At 38.3% G+C, this 16,055-nt stretch overlaps 1 protein-coding gene across 2 annotated transcripts in view; it reads right to left on the bottom strand.

Annotated features, from left to right (window-relative positions):
- ARHGEF38 (Rho guanine nucleotide exchange factor 38) overlaps positions 1-16,055 on the bottom strand; it is a 128,910-nt gene that overhangs the window by 75,581 nt on the left and 37,274 nt on the right. For both annotated transcript variants that reach the window (XM_072623060.1, XM_072623061.1), the window contains exon 3: positions 6,989-7,112. In XM_072623060.1, the coding sequence (XP_072479161.1) occupies positions 6,989-7,112 (124 nt within the window). The remainder of the gene's footprint in view (positions 1-6,988; positions 7,113-16,055) is intronic.

Consider the following 16,055-nt stretch of genomic DNA (forward strand, 5'->3'; position numbering starts at 1 on the left):
TCATATTGCATTGTAACCATATAGTATGTATATAAGTTATGTATATTCCTGCCATTGTATGCTGGACTTCTTGACAATGTACGATATGCTTGCCTTATAACACTTGCTTGTTAAGACCTGTCAGCAGACTTGACCACTGATCAGTTATAATTTCCTTGTTGCGTGTTTATTTGAAAAATAATGTAATCATTATAATTTTAACTCTTTTACAAAATAGATGAAGCATGTGCAAACAGTTTTTTAAATTTTTCTTCTCTTTTTTTCTTTTCTTACATACCCCTCAGTTGCACCAGAGGTTACTACCACCCCCCATAACATTTCCACTCCCCCCAGGGGGTGGTATTGCCCACTTTGGGAATCTATTAAATTTGGGGAGCCTTTTAAATTTAAACCTATGGATTTAAATAAAATTAATGACATTTGAGTACTTGAGATTTCATGGGATAGATAGAGAAGTAAAGATAGAGTAAGAGCTAGATATCATGGAGCAGAAGAGGGGGTTGGGAGAGATGGAGGAGAAGGATTTGGTCACATACTCTGCCTAGAGCCTTAAGTAGGGGCAGGGCTAGATAGAGAAGAGACAAATGGACACATGTTCTAGGCAACCTAGATATATAAATGGTATGAAGGGACATGAAGATGGAGATAAGAACAGAAATGAATTCAACTCAAGTTCCAATTTCTACAGGAGACCTATCCTAGTTCCTTTGGTTGCTTCTACTATCTTCCCACCCAAGGTTACATTATAGCTCTTCGAATGTGTCATCTTTTTGTTCAGTCTGTTTTCGGTCATGTCTGATGTTTTGTGGTCCCATTTGGGGTTTTCTTGGCAAAGACACTGGAGTGGTTTGCCATTTCCTTCTCTAGTTCATTTTACAGATAAGAAAACTGAGGCAAATGGGGTTAAGAGACTTACCCAGGGTCATACTTCTAGTAATTGAGTCCACATTTGAACTCAGGAAGATGAGTCTTCTTGACTCCAGACCTGGCACTCTGTGCATTATGGTGTCATCTAGCTGCCCTAGCTTTCTTGTATAAACTTATAAATTACATATTAGGGATGGGGACTAGATTTGGTATTTCATTGGTATAGGGAACTCCTAAAATTCTCTATAAAGGCAAGTTGGCACCTTTTCTTCAATTTGTAGTTTTAAGTAGATGCCTGAGGGAACTAAGAAGATGTGACTTCCCCAAGGTCTCAGACCAAGAAAATATCAGAGGTAAGACTTCAACCTGGGGCTTCTTGTATAAGTGACATAGGGAGTGAAGAGTGCTGGACTTTAAGTCAGGAAGACCTGAGATCAACTCTGACCTCAGACACTTACTAGCTGTGTGACCCTAGGCAAATCACTTAACAGTTGTCTGCCTCAGTTTCCTTAACTGTAAAATGGAGACAATAACAGCCCAAACCTCCCAGTATTGTTGTAAGGATAAAATGAGATATTTGTAGAGAGCTTCATAAAAGCTTGAAGAGCTAAAATTGGTAATTTATTTGCCTGGTGGTCAAGCACGACATTGTCAAGGAGGATATTTGACTCCTCTGCAAGCTTTACCCATGTATTTGGCTTCAGAATATCACAGGTGAACGGCAGCATCTTGCAATTAAAAAAAAAAAAAAGATTCCGTTTCCACGGTAACATAACTCTGGGCCTCTTTTCTTTAGTGGTGAAGGATGACTGCTCTGTCTGATGCATGTTGGTTTGAAGGCAGGATTAGAGGGAGATACATGAATAAATCCAAGGCCAATCAGGTTAATTTCACTTGGGGCTGCCTGCATATAAATACCATTGGAGGACACTAGTTTCACCACCAGCAGTACTCATCCCAGCCCCTAAACATTATCTATCAAAGCAAGAAACGAGAAGAGATCTTCTCTTTATCTTCTGAACTAATATGATATATTTTTATGCATATGTGTGTGTGCATATATTTATATATATAAAGACTTATAGCAAGAAAAAAATATATCATGCTTTTTTTCCATTTACAAACAAGAAACTCTAGTTCAACTTAAAATTAATTTGTTTTGACAATACAGACCCAAACTGAAATGCATTAATATTTCATTCTTATATTTCAAAACCAAAACAGAAAAAAATATTAGTGCCCCTCAAAGGTTCCCAAGGTGGATGATATGCTCCCTGGGGGTGCTGGAATGATGAGAGGGAGGATGGTAGTAGTTTGAAGTGACACACATTTCAAAAGAACCATTAAAGAGTTAAATAAAGTAGATTTCTGGGGGGGGGGTGCTGAATAATTTTTAAAAGGAGACTAGAGAAAACAAGTTTGTGAACCTCTGCTTGAACCCCCCAAACCAAAGAGAACAGGGAGAAGAAAACTTAATTTGGATCTCAGTATTCATGGCTAATTAGAGGAAAAGGGAATTAAAATATTAGCCTTTAAAAAATTGTGAATAAAAAGTTTGGATAGAAATTGGAAATTTAACAAGTATTTTAAACCTGATTTCACTGACTATCTAGAAACTACTCAGAGGGATCATGGGTGGGGAATACCAAAAGATTTGGAGTGAATCTTCACTGCTCTAGCTGTATCCCTGGCCACACGTCTCCAAGGAAAGCTTGATGGTGATTGGTTATTGCTCTTTTAACATGCTTTAAGGACTCCCTGTTTTATCCCCTACATTGTAGATAAAAAGATTGACTTTTTCTCCACTAATACAAACACTAGATGATTACATTTGATGGGGTTGATAGCTGCTGTCCTATTCTGGCAAAGACCCAAACCCTGTCTTTCTACCAATATATTGGTGGTCTCCCTAGTGATATTTACTTTGGCTTCCTGGATACCTTTGTTCTGGGTGGGAATTTTTATAACCAACAAAATGGTTGACAACAGGAACTTTCTGGTGTTTGGTAACATGTGACTTGGTGGTGGGGTAGTTGTACTAACCTTTCCTTTCTCAAGTTTGCTCCTAACATGAATGTTTCATTGGCACACTGTCTCTCTGAGAGGACAAGTGCCTAATAAATAGAGAAACAGCCGAGGAGACAAGAATACCTGGGTTCACCTCCCACTCCTGATAAAAACAAGCCATGTGACCCTGAGCAAATCAGAGGTAGCTTGGTGGTACACTGGACAGAGCTCTGCTCATGAAGATTTGAGTTTAATTCCTGCCTTTGTTACTTACTAGCTGTATGATCCTGGACATCACTTAAAACCTCTCTCAACCTCAGTTTCCTATTCTCTAAAATGGGGATGATAATAATAGCACCTACTTCATCAGGCTGTTGTGAGAGTCAAATGAGACGCATGTGTAAAGCATATTGCAAATATTAAGGAACTGTATAAATGGTACTTATTATATGATTATAAATTCTAAATGTCTCAATGCCCTGGGCAACTAAGACCACAAGTTACAAAGCAACATCTTTTATTCTGCCAAGAGAGATGAAAGTCACCATGGTGCAGGGGGTAGAGAAGGAACCTTACAGCTAGGAAGACTGAGGTTCAAATCACTTTTTGGCAACATGACTTTGGGCGAGTCACTCAAATTCTCAGTGTGCCAGGCAACTATCTAAGACTGCAGACTTCAGAGTAAGTTCTAATGTGCATTAGGAGAAGGAGTTTCCACAAAGGAATTTCCTCCTACTAATAAAATGAGGACCAAAAAATGTCTTGTTAACTATGCCTTCTTTGGCTAATACATGGTAGAACTATAGAATCTCAGAGTTGGAAGGGTCCTGAGAAACCTTTGACCAAATGTAGGCCTTCCCAAGAATCCTGCTCATGTGGCTGATTGCTTTGAGCACTTAATGCCCCTCCTCCAGAGTGGCTGCCATTTTTATAGCACTTCAAAGTTTGCAAAGTCAACCACACCACCTTGGTTGCCTTGGTCTTGCATTTCTCTGTGTTCTTTTCCAGCCTATCCTCTTTTCCTCAAGTTCTGAAGGAGGTGGTGGCCTTCTTCCTTGCTAAAGCTGATCCACCCCTATGCTCAATCCCATCTTTTCCCATCCTTCTATGACCTTGTTCCATTGCTCACCTCCTTTCTCTCTTTCAGCCTCTTTCTAGCAAACAGGACTCTCAAAAATTTCATGGACTCCCCTGACAGAGAGTGAATTCCTTCTCTCTAGTGAATTTTGGGTGAAGATTAGGGGATCACTTGTCAAGAATGTCTATTCTAGAGGATAAATAGTTTCCACCAAAAATAAAAAAAGACCAGCCACAACTCCTCAAAAGCCTAGAAAATTCTAAGATGAAGAATATATGATTCTATGAATGCCTCAAGTATTAGGAACTTCAGGGGCACCCAGGAGGCACAGCGGATAGAGTGCCAGACCTGGAGTGGGGAAGATTCTTCTGGTCTGGTTTCAGACACTTACCGACTCTGTGACCCTGCGCAAGTCACTTAACTCTATTTGCCTCAGTTTCCTTATCTGTAAAATGAGCTGGAGAAAGAAATGGTAATCTACTCCAGTATCTTTGCCAAGGAAACCCCAAATGGGATCATGAAGAATTGGACATGATTGAAACAACCGAACAGCAATTAGGAATTTCAGGTGATCTGCTCGAGAAATATATTGGGAGTAACTAGGCTTTCTTACTCCTTTTAGCATCATTTAGGGCACACTACAAATTAGGCAGCCATCTGCTCCATCTGCAAGGCCAGGCCTATATAGCATATAATGAGAACTCAATAAATACTAGGTAAAATATTATGTCATTTCAATCAGTTCGACAAGCATTTATTAAGCACCTACTGTATTCAAGGCACTGCACTCAGGACTGAGGACAGAAAGACAAAACAAAAATGAGCCCCCACTCCTCCAGGTGCTTATATAGGGGTGGGAATATAAACTTATCCTAAGGAGTAAGTGCAATGTGATTTGAGGCAGAAGTAAGTACAAACAAGTAGAGGGGTCAGGAAGTTTTTCATAGAAAGTGAGACCCAAGATGAGCTTTCAAGGAAACTAAGGATTTTATTTTTAATTTATGGAACAAAACAAGCATTTTTACAACATGGTACAATTTTTAAAAAGCCCTGATTTTACATAAAACTGCAAATCTGCTATGCATAACTTGCTATTCCTTTCAAATCTACAACAAAATTATCACGTAAATTTCTTTTTTTTCCTTCTCTCCTCTCTCTACATCTTAGAGATGGACACAAATAGGTACATATATATTTAAAATTACCCTGAACATACCTTCTATTTATCAGTTCTTTTTCTGGATGCAGATAATGTCTTTCTTCCTATGTCCTTTATAGTTAATTTGGATATTTATAATAAACAAAATAGCATATTTGCTCCAAGTCTTTCTTAAAATAATATTGTTGTTACTATGCAATGTTCTCTTGGTTCTGCTAATTTTGCTCTTCATTATTCATGGAAGTCTTTCCATGTTTTTCTAAAATCATTGAGCTCATCATTTCTTATAGCATAATAGTATTCCATCATAATCATATAAAACATGTTTAGCTGTTCCTCAATTGATGGGCATCCCTGCAGCTTCCAATCTCTGACACCACAAAGAGCTACTAGGTTCTTTTCTGCTTTCCCTAATCATCTCTGGAAATAGACAAAATAGTGGTGTTCCTGGGTTAAAGGGTAGAGGTAGTTAAATAACTCTTTGGATTATTGGAAAATTATTTAATAATTCTTTGGAAGTTAAGGATTTTAAGAGTTGGAGATGAAGACATTGGGCATTCCAGACCTGGACACCCAGGGCAGCCTATGCAAAGATAAAGAGATGATACATTGAAGGATGATTTCAGGAAACAGCAAGTGAGTCAATTGAGCTGGATCATGGAGTAACCTGAAATAAGTCAGGAAAGGCAGGCTGGACCCAGACGGGAAGAGCTCCTACTGCCAACCTGGGAGGGCTTAAAACAGCAAGCAAGCTGTGCTCTCTGTCTCCTGGTGCTATCAATAATCAAAGCTCATAGTCTTTTTGGCATTGTACAGAATAGAAAATAGAGGTTACTGCCTTCAAGGGCTTTATGGCACTGAGCATCTTTGTAGCAACACTGATGGACAGGACTTGCAAGGAATACAGAAAATAAGGCTTCGTTTTAGTGTTCCTCACACAGCAATACTTAGAGCTATTTTTAACTCTGTTATTTTTAGGTATAGCTTTAGTTTCGTTTAACTCTAGTTATTTATAACGCCGGAGCAGAGAAAAAAACCTGAGACTGTCTGTGAGCATTGATTCACAGACAGAAAAAGGGAAATCAGGAAATAACCTAAAAGAAAGTGTACAAAGTTCTAGTGGTCAAAAAACTAGGGTGTTAACAAAAAGTTTAAGTGTAAAATTAAGAAAAAATCTGTGGGCTGCAAAGTTATAGATATTACTAGAGGCACAGAATCTAAAAAGAGTTACTAAAATCAGTAAAGCATTTGCTGATTTAAATGTTTAATTCTTGGCCATTAAAAAGAGGGGAGAAGAGGGGAGATAAAGAGACAGAGACAGAGATAGAGAGAGACAGAGAGGGAGGAGGGGGAGAGAGAGGAGGAAGAAAGAGAGACAGAGAAAGACAAACGATAGAGATAGAGGGGGAAGAGAGAGAGAGAGAGAGAGAGAGAGAGAGAGAGAGAGAGAGAGAGAGAGAGAGAGAGAGAGAGAGAGAGAGAAAAGATAGAGATAGAGGAGGAAAAGACAGAGACAAAAGATAGAGGTAGAGAAGGAAGAGAGAGAGGGAGAGAGAGAGAGAGAGAGAGAGAGAGAGAGAGAGACAGAAAGAGAGACAGAGAAACTAGAAGGGAACGAGTCTAAGAAATAGCAAATGAGAAAGATGATGGAATGTTTAGTGCTATTGAGAGACTTTGGCACATGGATACCGACTCATTTGAAAACATAGATTTTGTGTAATTACAGTGAGGCTGGAGGTGGACTTTACAGTTCTAGGTCTCCTGGGAAACTTGTGGAGTATGGATGGAATGTAAAATCAAGGTCAGGGTGTGTGTGTGCAGGTATTAAAATATGATTTCCTCCTATTCTGAAGAACTCAAGAAAAGAATGAACATACCAATCACTTGCATGGCTGGGTCCACGTCTGTCGTAGCTTCTTCCAGCAATGACAAAAGCTTGGCTGATATCTGATGCACCGATTGGATGTTGCTGAACAAGCCATCCACATCAAACCTATCAATCTGAGGAAACACAAACACTGAGTTTGGACTGACAGAAGGAGCAAGGTACGTTGTTCACTTTTTCTTGCTAAACTGTAAGTGGCTTACACACCAGCCCATGACACTTTAGCAACTGTTCGTGTAAACATCCCTATTTGTGATTTCCAGAGCACAGACACATTTTTCCCCATTCCCAAAACAAAACTGGGTTGATGTCCTAGTTACCTGCCTTTATTTTGGAAGACTTTCGATTGGATAAGTCAAACCTCCCATCCCATAATCCTTACCGGTATCATCTTGACAATAAAAATAAAATGTCTGAAGAACAAATAACGTTCATTTTGACCCATCTGCCCTTCTCAGGGGAAATAGATAGATACCATAACAAATGAACTCGGAAGTCTTTACTGCTCAGTCAGCATAAAATGCAACTTGTCCCGGATAAATGCCTTTTTACCAAGTCACTCCAAAAGCAAACATCCTGGAAGTGCTGACAAGTCAACGTTCAAGGGTTGTCACCGTTAAAAAAAAAAAATATTGTTACCTACCTGAAGTCTCCAGGGAAGACAAGGATGAAGAAGCAAGCATCGTTCTTAGTTGTAAATTGAAAGATGACTGTCTCATCGAATTTTTAAAAAAATAAGTCTAAAATAAAGTTTAAAAAAATTCGGGAAAGCCAGCCTTTGTGAAATGAGTTGGCTTGCTTCAGGTGACCCAGGAACCTTCTGACTCTCCAATTGACTCCTGTCTTTCTGTTATACTGGGAATGGGGAACCAGAGGCCTTGAGGTCACATGTGGCCTTCTAGGTCCTTGGGTGTGGCCTTTTAATTGAGTCCAAGTTTTACAGAACAAATCCTTTTATTAAAGGGATTTGTTCTATGAAGTTTGGATTTCATCAAAGGGCCACTCTTGAGGGCATGGAAGGCCATACATGACCTTGGGGCCACAGGTTCCCCACAGCTGTGTTATACCATACTGGTTCTTAAGTAAGATTTCCATTAAAAAGGTTAAATTTTTCAAAGGCTTTTATCCTTGAAGAATTAAGCTTCATTTATCAGGAAAATTCACTGTATGTAACATAGAATCCCCTTGTGGTGATGAGGCCCATGAAGTACTATTTAACAAATGCCTTTGGACTTTCCCCACATGGGACAGGCCATGTACCAAGGCTCTCCTAATGATCTGAAGAGGAAATGTGGCTCCTTTAAATACTAACTTAATGACGTTCAGACTGGCTGCCCAGGGTGGTTGTGGGGTCTGTTCAATACTTTTAATTTCTGTACTAGAAGTTAATAATGAGGAATTCTGACCCTTGAAGCAACCTTGTCTGGTGGAGATGAAAATTGGCATGGACCACAATCCATGGACCTTGTCCAAGTTCCCTCCTCATTCCCAGATTGTCCAAGAGCTCTACTGTCTCACTTTAAGGCTAAATTTGTTTCAGATCAGCATTATCCCCTGATGCCCCAAGGTAGCCCCCACTCCCAGGCAGAAAACACTGACAGGCCAATAAAAAGACCTCTCTTCCTAGGTGAAATATGGGCCAAACTAGTGATTATACTAGGTTACCTAAAGGGGAAGCATCTTTCCAAAAGACCCTATCCCATTGGCTCTATCCTAGGATCAACTCATTAGAGTTGTGGAGTATTCCCCTTTCATCCCCTATATGCAGAACCAAAAGCAGGAAGGAAACAAATCCTCCACCAGGATGTCAGCATCCATGGACAAGATACTAGCCACCCTACCCTAGTTATAGCTCTGATTAAACTATTTGTTTTCCAGCTGTACATAATTCATGCAAAAGTGATGTGGCCCTTTTTTATTAATGCTAATTGCAAACAGAAGTCCAGAGCTACATAACTGTGACTACCCTAAAAGACAAATGGTTTGTCCACAATAGGGGTACATATCGCGATATCATTTGTTTTATATAATGGGCACATTCTGAAAAGATGCCTATGAATCAACATTTTGTTTTTTGAATTTATTTTAGATATAGTAGGGGCAATCTTCAATAAATTGTTTTGTCAAGCAAAAGGATTCTTTCAAAATGTGTGGCATGTGTGGAAGAGAAGCAATTTTTTAATATTTCTGTTTTTTAAATGCAGACTTTCATAAATATAAGATGTCACTATTATTAATGTGAAGTACTTATCCAGTGGCTTTATCCTGAAAAGCTTGGAGTGGTTTAGATGTACTATTGCATTTATCATAACAATCTTCTTGTTAATGGGTCAGCTGTATTTACCACGCTGTAGGTAGTAAAGCGAGATAATATCTGATTATTCAAGGTCCCACCATAAGTTAATGATAAAGCAGAGAGTGACAAAAATCCTATATCTTGGTCCTGCTCTTTACTGCCTTAGGTTGAATAAATGAATAAATGAGTAAGTAAGTAACTTTTGTTAATTACTCTGGGCTAGGTATCGAACTAAAGTCAAGGATACAACACAGCCTCTGCCTTCAAGTACCTCACATTCTAATGACTGGGAGATGAACAGAAGGGAGGCATAGTCAGGGAACAGTGTTTTGGTCTGGAAAGTCATATGTAACTAGTGGAAAAATAGAACAATACATTGACTTGCTCTTTCCATAGGAAATGTTAGTTGTTATTTTTCCTTTTTTGATGTTGTTGTTTTTATAATTGGGGTTAAGTGACTTGCCCAAGGTCACACAGCTATTGTCTAAGGTTGGATTATGAACTCAAGCCCTCCTGACTTCAGGGCTGGTGCTTTATCCACCATGCCATCTAGCTACCCCAGGAATGCTAGTTTTGATCTGATTATGGTAGTGGGGCAGGAGAGTGGGGCAGGAGAGTGCAGCAGGAGGAGAAGGATAGGTTCAGTACCTACATTATAGCTCAACAGAATACTGAATATAGTGCTCAGCGATTTAGCTCATTCATTTCAATAAACATTTCTTAGGAGCCCACCATGTTCTAGAAATCGGGGACAAAAACAAAGAAGCAAAACTCCTTGACCGGGGGGGGAAATTTTCTTACCTAAAATTTTAGGTTCTTTGGATGGCCTTAAGTTTTACATCAAACACTTATTTTTTCCAATTCTATTTTTTAGGTTAGGTTATCTGCCTACCTAATTAAAATCCAAATCAATTTAACAAAGGGGCTATCTCATCGTGCATTCTATCTATAATCTTGCCTCATTGCAGGTGCTTAAAAATACTAAATAGTAGTAATATAAAGCTTTAATTCAATTTCCAAGAACAGAAAGATTTTAAAGATTTCAATTATTTAAAGATTTTGATATTCCTTACTATCATCATGGATGTGTACATTCTAGAAATCATGAAACTGATCACTTCCTTCCAAATATTTAATGTAGCCTGGAACAATTTTTGAAAAGGAAAATTCAAATGACACTTCAGTTTCTCAGGTAACAAAATCTTAGGAAATGCATAAGACCCCAAGAGGAAGGACCATCTAGGTGCAGGAGGGTAGCTTCCTGAGTTCTAGAAAGAGATATGATCCCAAATAGATTTTTAATACAGATTTTAAAATGACTTTTAAAAAAAATCACTGAAAAAAGTTGACGATACATCAATCAATATATTTATGAGCGTTTGTTAGATTATCTGTGTGGCCTTGGGCAAGTCATTGAACCCCCTTGCACCTCAGGTTCCTCTTCTGTTAAAAAAGGAGGTATTGCACCAGATGGTCTTTGAGATCTTTTCAACTCTAGATTGGGTATCCTATGACTGTAGGTATAAGGACCTGAATTAGGGACCAAAACTCTTTAGTTTCTTGCTTTGTCAGATTAAGTGAGAACTAGTTAAGTATCTATTCAAGTTGATCTACAAAGACGTACTATGTTTTGAAGAGTTCAGTTTGGTAGACCTCATGCAGACTGAATGTCCTGACTATAAACCAAATCCCCTTGGAGACACTATACAAATGGAAAACCTAAATGAAAAGTTGACTCTTTTCCATAGAAAGGCATATTTCCCAAGAATAAGGTGATATAATCTCTTTGTCTTCTACTCTAGTCAGACCTCATCTGGAGTACTGTGTATAGGTCTGGGCACCGTAGCTTAATAAGAACACTGATAAACTGGAGAGAATCCAAAGGGAGGTAAGGAAGATGGAGAAGGCTCTTGACTCCATGCTTGGTTTAAAGAAATGGGGGTGTTTAGCTTAGAGAAGAGAGGATTCAAGGGGGACATGCTAGCAATGATCAACTAATTAGACCATCGTGTCGAAGGGATATAATCATAGACATAGAGTTGCAAGAGATGCAAGATCCAACCACTTTATTTTATAAGGTAGTTAAATGGTGCAATAGAATTAGAATCAGGAAGACCTTAGTTCACATCTCACCTCTGACACTTACTAGACATGTGACTACCGACAAATCACTTAAATTCTAAGTCTTAGTTTCCTTAGCTGCAAAACAAGGATGATAATAGCACCTACATCTCAGGGTTGTTGGGAGAATAAAACAAGATAATAGTAGCTATATAAATGCTAGCTATCATTACTTCTCTTTTATGGATGAGGAAGCTGAGCATATAGAGATTAAGTGAAAGGTCACACAATGTATTTCTTAGGTACGCTTGAACTCAGGAGTTCCTGACTTCATGTCAAGAACTCTATCCATGAAGCCATCTAGCATCCTAAACTTGTTCTGTTTGGTCCAAGGTGGCAGAACCAGCACTGGACTTTCTGTCTCCAGGTACAGAGCTTTACCTACTATACAACATAGTTATTTACATATAAATCAGGGAAATTAATTGTGTAACAAATTTTAAAGAGTGGACATGATAAGAGGCAGCCCAGTATAGTGAATTTAGAGTTAGAGGACCTGGATTCAAATCCTGCTTGCAGATCTTAGTACCTGTTTAACTTTAGGCAAATGATTTAACTTTCCTGCACTTTTTTTTGGTGTTATTTAGTCATTTTCAGTTGTATCCAGCTCTTTCCTACCCTATTCTGGTCTTCTTGGCAAAGATACTGGAATGGTTTGCCGTTTTCTTTTCCAACTGATTTTATAGGTGAGAAAACTGAGGCAAACAAGGTTAAGTACTAGCTCAATGTCACACAAATACTAAGGATCTGAAGCCAGACTTGAACTCATGAAGATGAGTCTTCCTGACTCCAGATCTGGCACTCTATCCATGGCACCACCTAACTGCCCCTGTTTCTTTTGTATCTGTAAAAGAAAGGGACTGGACTAGATGGTCCCTAAGATCTCTTCAAGTTTTAGAGCTATGGTGCTATGAAATTGGCAGATGATAGAATAGTCACTGAAAATTCCATCACCTTCAGGAGATGGACTTATGTTATCACTATTATCTATTTATCTATTTATTATATTAAATACTTTAACCAAACGTGTCATTGGCTACATCACATCAAAGTACAGTTCCCTGGATGGAGCATTTGAGGTCATGTGATCAGTGAGCAAGTGGGCATTTATGACATTTTAACATGAGGTACAGAGTTCTATCTTTTACATTTAACGTTAGGGAGAGAATATCATTGGCTTTAATTCAATGGCCTTCACTTCTGGAAAAGAGCTACTCACTACTTATGCTTTCTGTTGGGTTTACTTAACAAATATAGCTATACCTAGAGAAAAAGAGTCGAGAATCACAACAGAATTCACACAAGGCAAGTCTATCATATGGAATAATCTGAGGGAGTTTGATATCTGAGTGCACCAAAGACCTTGCTTTAAATTGGTCTTACAGTCTCATAGTGAGACTTGTAGTGAGTGTATTTCCCCCAAAATGGGTATTCTGAGTCCTTACTCAATACTGAAATATTATGGAACTGAAGAACTAGGTGGCACAGCACATAAAGCGTCAGTAACACTCATCTCTCTAAGTTCAAATCTGGCCTCAGACAATTACTAGTTGTGTGACCCTGGAAAAATCACTTACCTCTATTTGCCTAGGTTCCCTCATCTGTAAAATGAGCTGGGGAAAAGGAAATGGCAAACCACTCCAGTATCTTTGCCAAGAAAATGCCAAATGGAGTCACAAAAAGTTGGATATGAGTGGGAAAGTAATGGAAGGATGAGTGACCAGACACTTAGGAGGGAGGAGTTAATAAATGTTTAACAGCCTGTTGTTTAACAACCTGTTCTCCCCCCAAAAAACATACACACAATACACTTTTCAGTTTAATCTTCACTATTAACATTTTTTCCATTACTTTGGTCAAACTCAAATAAAAATGGAGGCCGCTAAACTATAAGGATAGTACACTTAGTGAACTTAGAAAACTGCATATTGACATCATATGTGCTTTATTGTATTTTCCTTTATTTTGTTAAACATTTCCCAGTTACATTTTAATCTAGTTCAGTTGGGGAGTGTTGTGGACTGTATGCAAACGGGGTTCATGAGGGGGATATCTCTCATCTAGATAATCAATGCAACAAGAAATTCAGTTCTGAGTGGTAGCATTTGCCAGTTTTCTAACATGTAAATGATCACATGAAAATTTCTCACTGGATCTTGGGAACCCTTTGCTTTTATAGCAGCATACCCCTAGTGGGAGACCATGAGGGAGAGAGACAGAGTAGAATGTGTTGAGAAGAAGGGCCAGAGATTGATTTTGTTTTGTTTTGTTTTTGGGGGTTTTTAAAATTAAAATGGAAGAAAAGAAAGGAGAAAGAAAGGTGAAGGAAATGAAAACTGCCTATTGAACATAAAGAACATTTAATGGCAGCAGGGGAGGTTGGCAAGAAACATTTGGCAACCTGTGGGCTAGGATAATTATCCAATTAATATGGCATTTATTTAGACAGTTGGCTTACAGATTACAAAGCTGTGCAGATTGAACTAGTGTTTATTCCAACAGGTTTCTTACAAGTGCTCATTTGTATGTGTGAAATTCCTGCAGTGAAGTTGGAATCCATATTAGCTAATTGAGTCAGACTGCAAGTTGAATTTGGGTCCCTGCTAGACAGCAGTTCCTGTAAATTAATCTTCTGGATAAATGCACAAATTACCAGCTAATTGCCCTGATATATTCTAGGTCAGAAGTCATTAATGTGGATAGACCAAAATTAGTGAAGATTTTAATTCAACTGAACCGAAGAGCTGAACCATTTGGCTTCTGGTATGTATAGACTCCACATAGAGGTCCACAAAATTGAAGCAGCCCAATGGAGCTGAATTGGGATCCAGACTGAGTCAGCTCTTGTTATAAATTCATCGACCTTGAGTTCATGGGGGATACTTTTCATGGTGATAGGATATCATGGTGAAAGTCATCAAAAAATTTCATTTGTTCCTAATATTGGAAATATTCACTATAGAATTACCCTGAAACCTCATTGTATGATAGAGGTCACCCTAAATTCTTGAAGGTTGTAGTAATAGAGTTCAAGTTTTGACAGGTCATTGAACTGCAGAATCTCAGTTACAAGGGATCTCCAAGGCCATCCAACCCATCCTGACCAAGAATTCCTTTCACAACATAGCCAATGATTCTAGCCATTGCTTGAAAAGTTCTAGATAGCTCTAACTGATAGGAATTTTTTTTATTACAATCTTAAATCTAAACCCCTGCACCTTCTAATCTACACCATCTTCCTTGTGTTGAAGCCAGAAAAAAGCAAATATCATGTCTCCCACAAGACTTTCCTGTTTTTAGACTAACATCCTTAGTTTCTTAAACCAGTCTTCATATGTCATGTTCTGAAGTTCCTTCCCCATCCTTCTTGCCCTACCAGCTTGTCAAGGCACTTCCTGAATGTATTGCCCAGAACCAAACACATTTGTCTAGATGTGATCTGACCAGAACAGAGCATAGCACGGTTTATCACCTTTGTCTATTTGGACACTATCATCTCTTAATGAAGTATAGATTTTTTTTTTTGTGGGAACAGGTGGCAGGGGAGCTCTCAGGTAGCATGGTTGATTCATTTTGAGTTTGAAGTTTTCTAACCCCTCTAAAAATTCTTTGACAGTTTTTCACCTAAATTTTTTGTCCGTCCACGCCCCATTTCACCTTCATTCTATTTGTGATTTTGATTTTTGGACCCAGGTACAGAATTTGTTATTTATTCTTATTAAATTTCATTTTAAATAGATTTAGTCTACTGTTCTTGTCTGTCAAGGCCTTTTTAGATACTAATGCTGCTTCATTTTCACTTCTTGTTTTTGTATTTTTTTTTTTGCCAGTTTGATCAATCAATGTTCACGCTATGCCTTCAGCCAAGTCATTTATTAAAATGTTGAAAAAAGAGAGGGCTCAGGACAGATCCTTGGGCCAACTCAATAGAGATAACTCTCCAATTTGGTAATGACTCGCTCATTCATGACCATTCTTCAAATCTGAACATTTACTCCATTCCACCTAATTGTGCTCTCATCTCTCCCATATCTTAGTCTTTCCACAAAGCTAGCATGAGTGATTTGTCAAGTGCTTTGCAAACTATAAGGGCTTTGTGAAGGATCAATGACAGACTGTAATCATCTGAGGACCAGCCTAGCTACATTTTAAAAAGCTCATTACTACAACCTGGGTCATCAGCCAATAGCTTTATTATTATTAGAACAACACAAGAAGACCATCTACCAACAGAATATCAGGGCAGTTTTCCTTGATAATTTCTTGAAAGATGATGTCTAGGCTCTTTTTTATTTTTTATTTTTTGATCATGGCTTTCAGATAGTCCAATAATTTTTAAATTCTCCCACCCTGGATCTATTTTCCAGGTCAGTCATTTTTTCCAATGAGATATTTCACATTGTCTTCTATTTTTTCATTCTTTTGGTTCTGTTTTAAAATTTCTTATTTTCTCATAAAGTCATTAGCTTCCATTTGCTCCATTCTAGTTTTTAATGAATTACTTTCTTTAGTGAGCTTTTGGACCTCCTTTTCCATTTGGCCAATTCTACTTTTTAAGGCATTCTTCTCCTCATTGGCTTTTTGGATCTCTTTTGCCATTTGGATTTGTCTATTTTTTAAGGTATTATTTTCCTCAATATTT

This window comes from Notamacropus eugenii, chromosome 7 (assembly GCF_028372415.1).
Source record: "Notamacropus eugenii isolate mMacEug1 chromosome 7, mMacEug1.pri_v2, whole genome shotgun sequence".
In the NCBI taxonomy this organism is placed as follows: Eukaryota; Metazoa; Chordata; class Mammalia; order Diprotodontia; family Macropodidae; genus Notamacropus; species Notamacropus eugenii.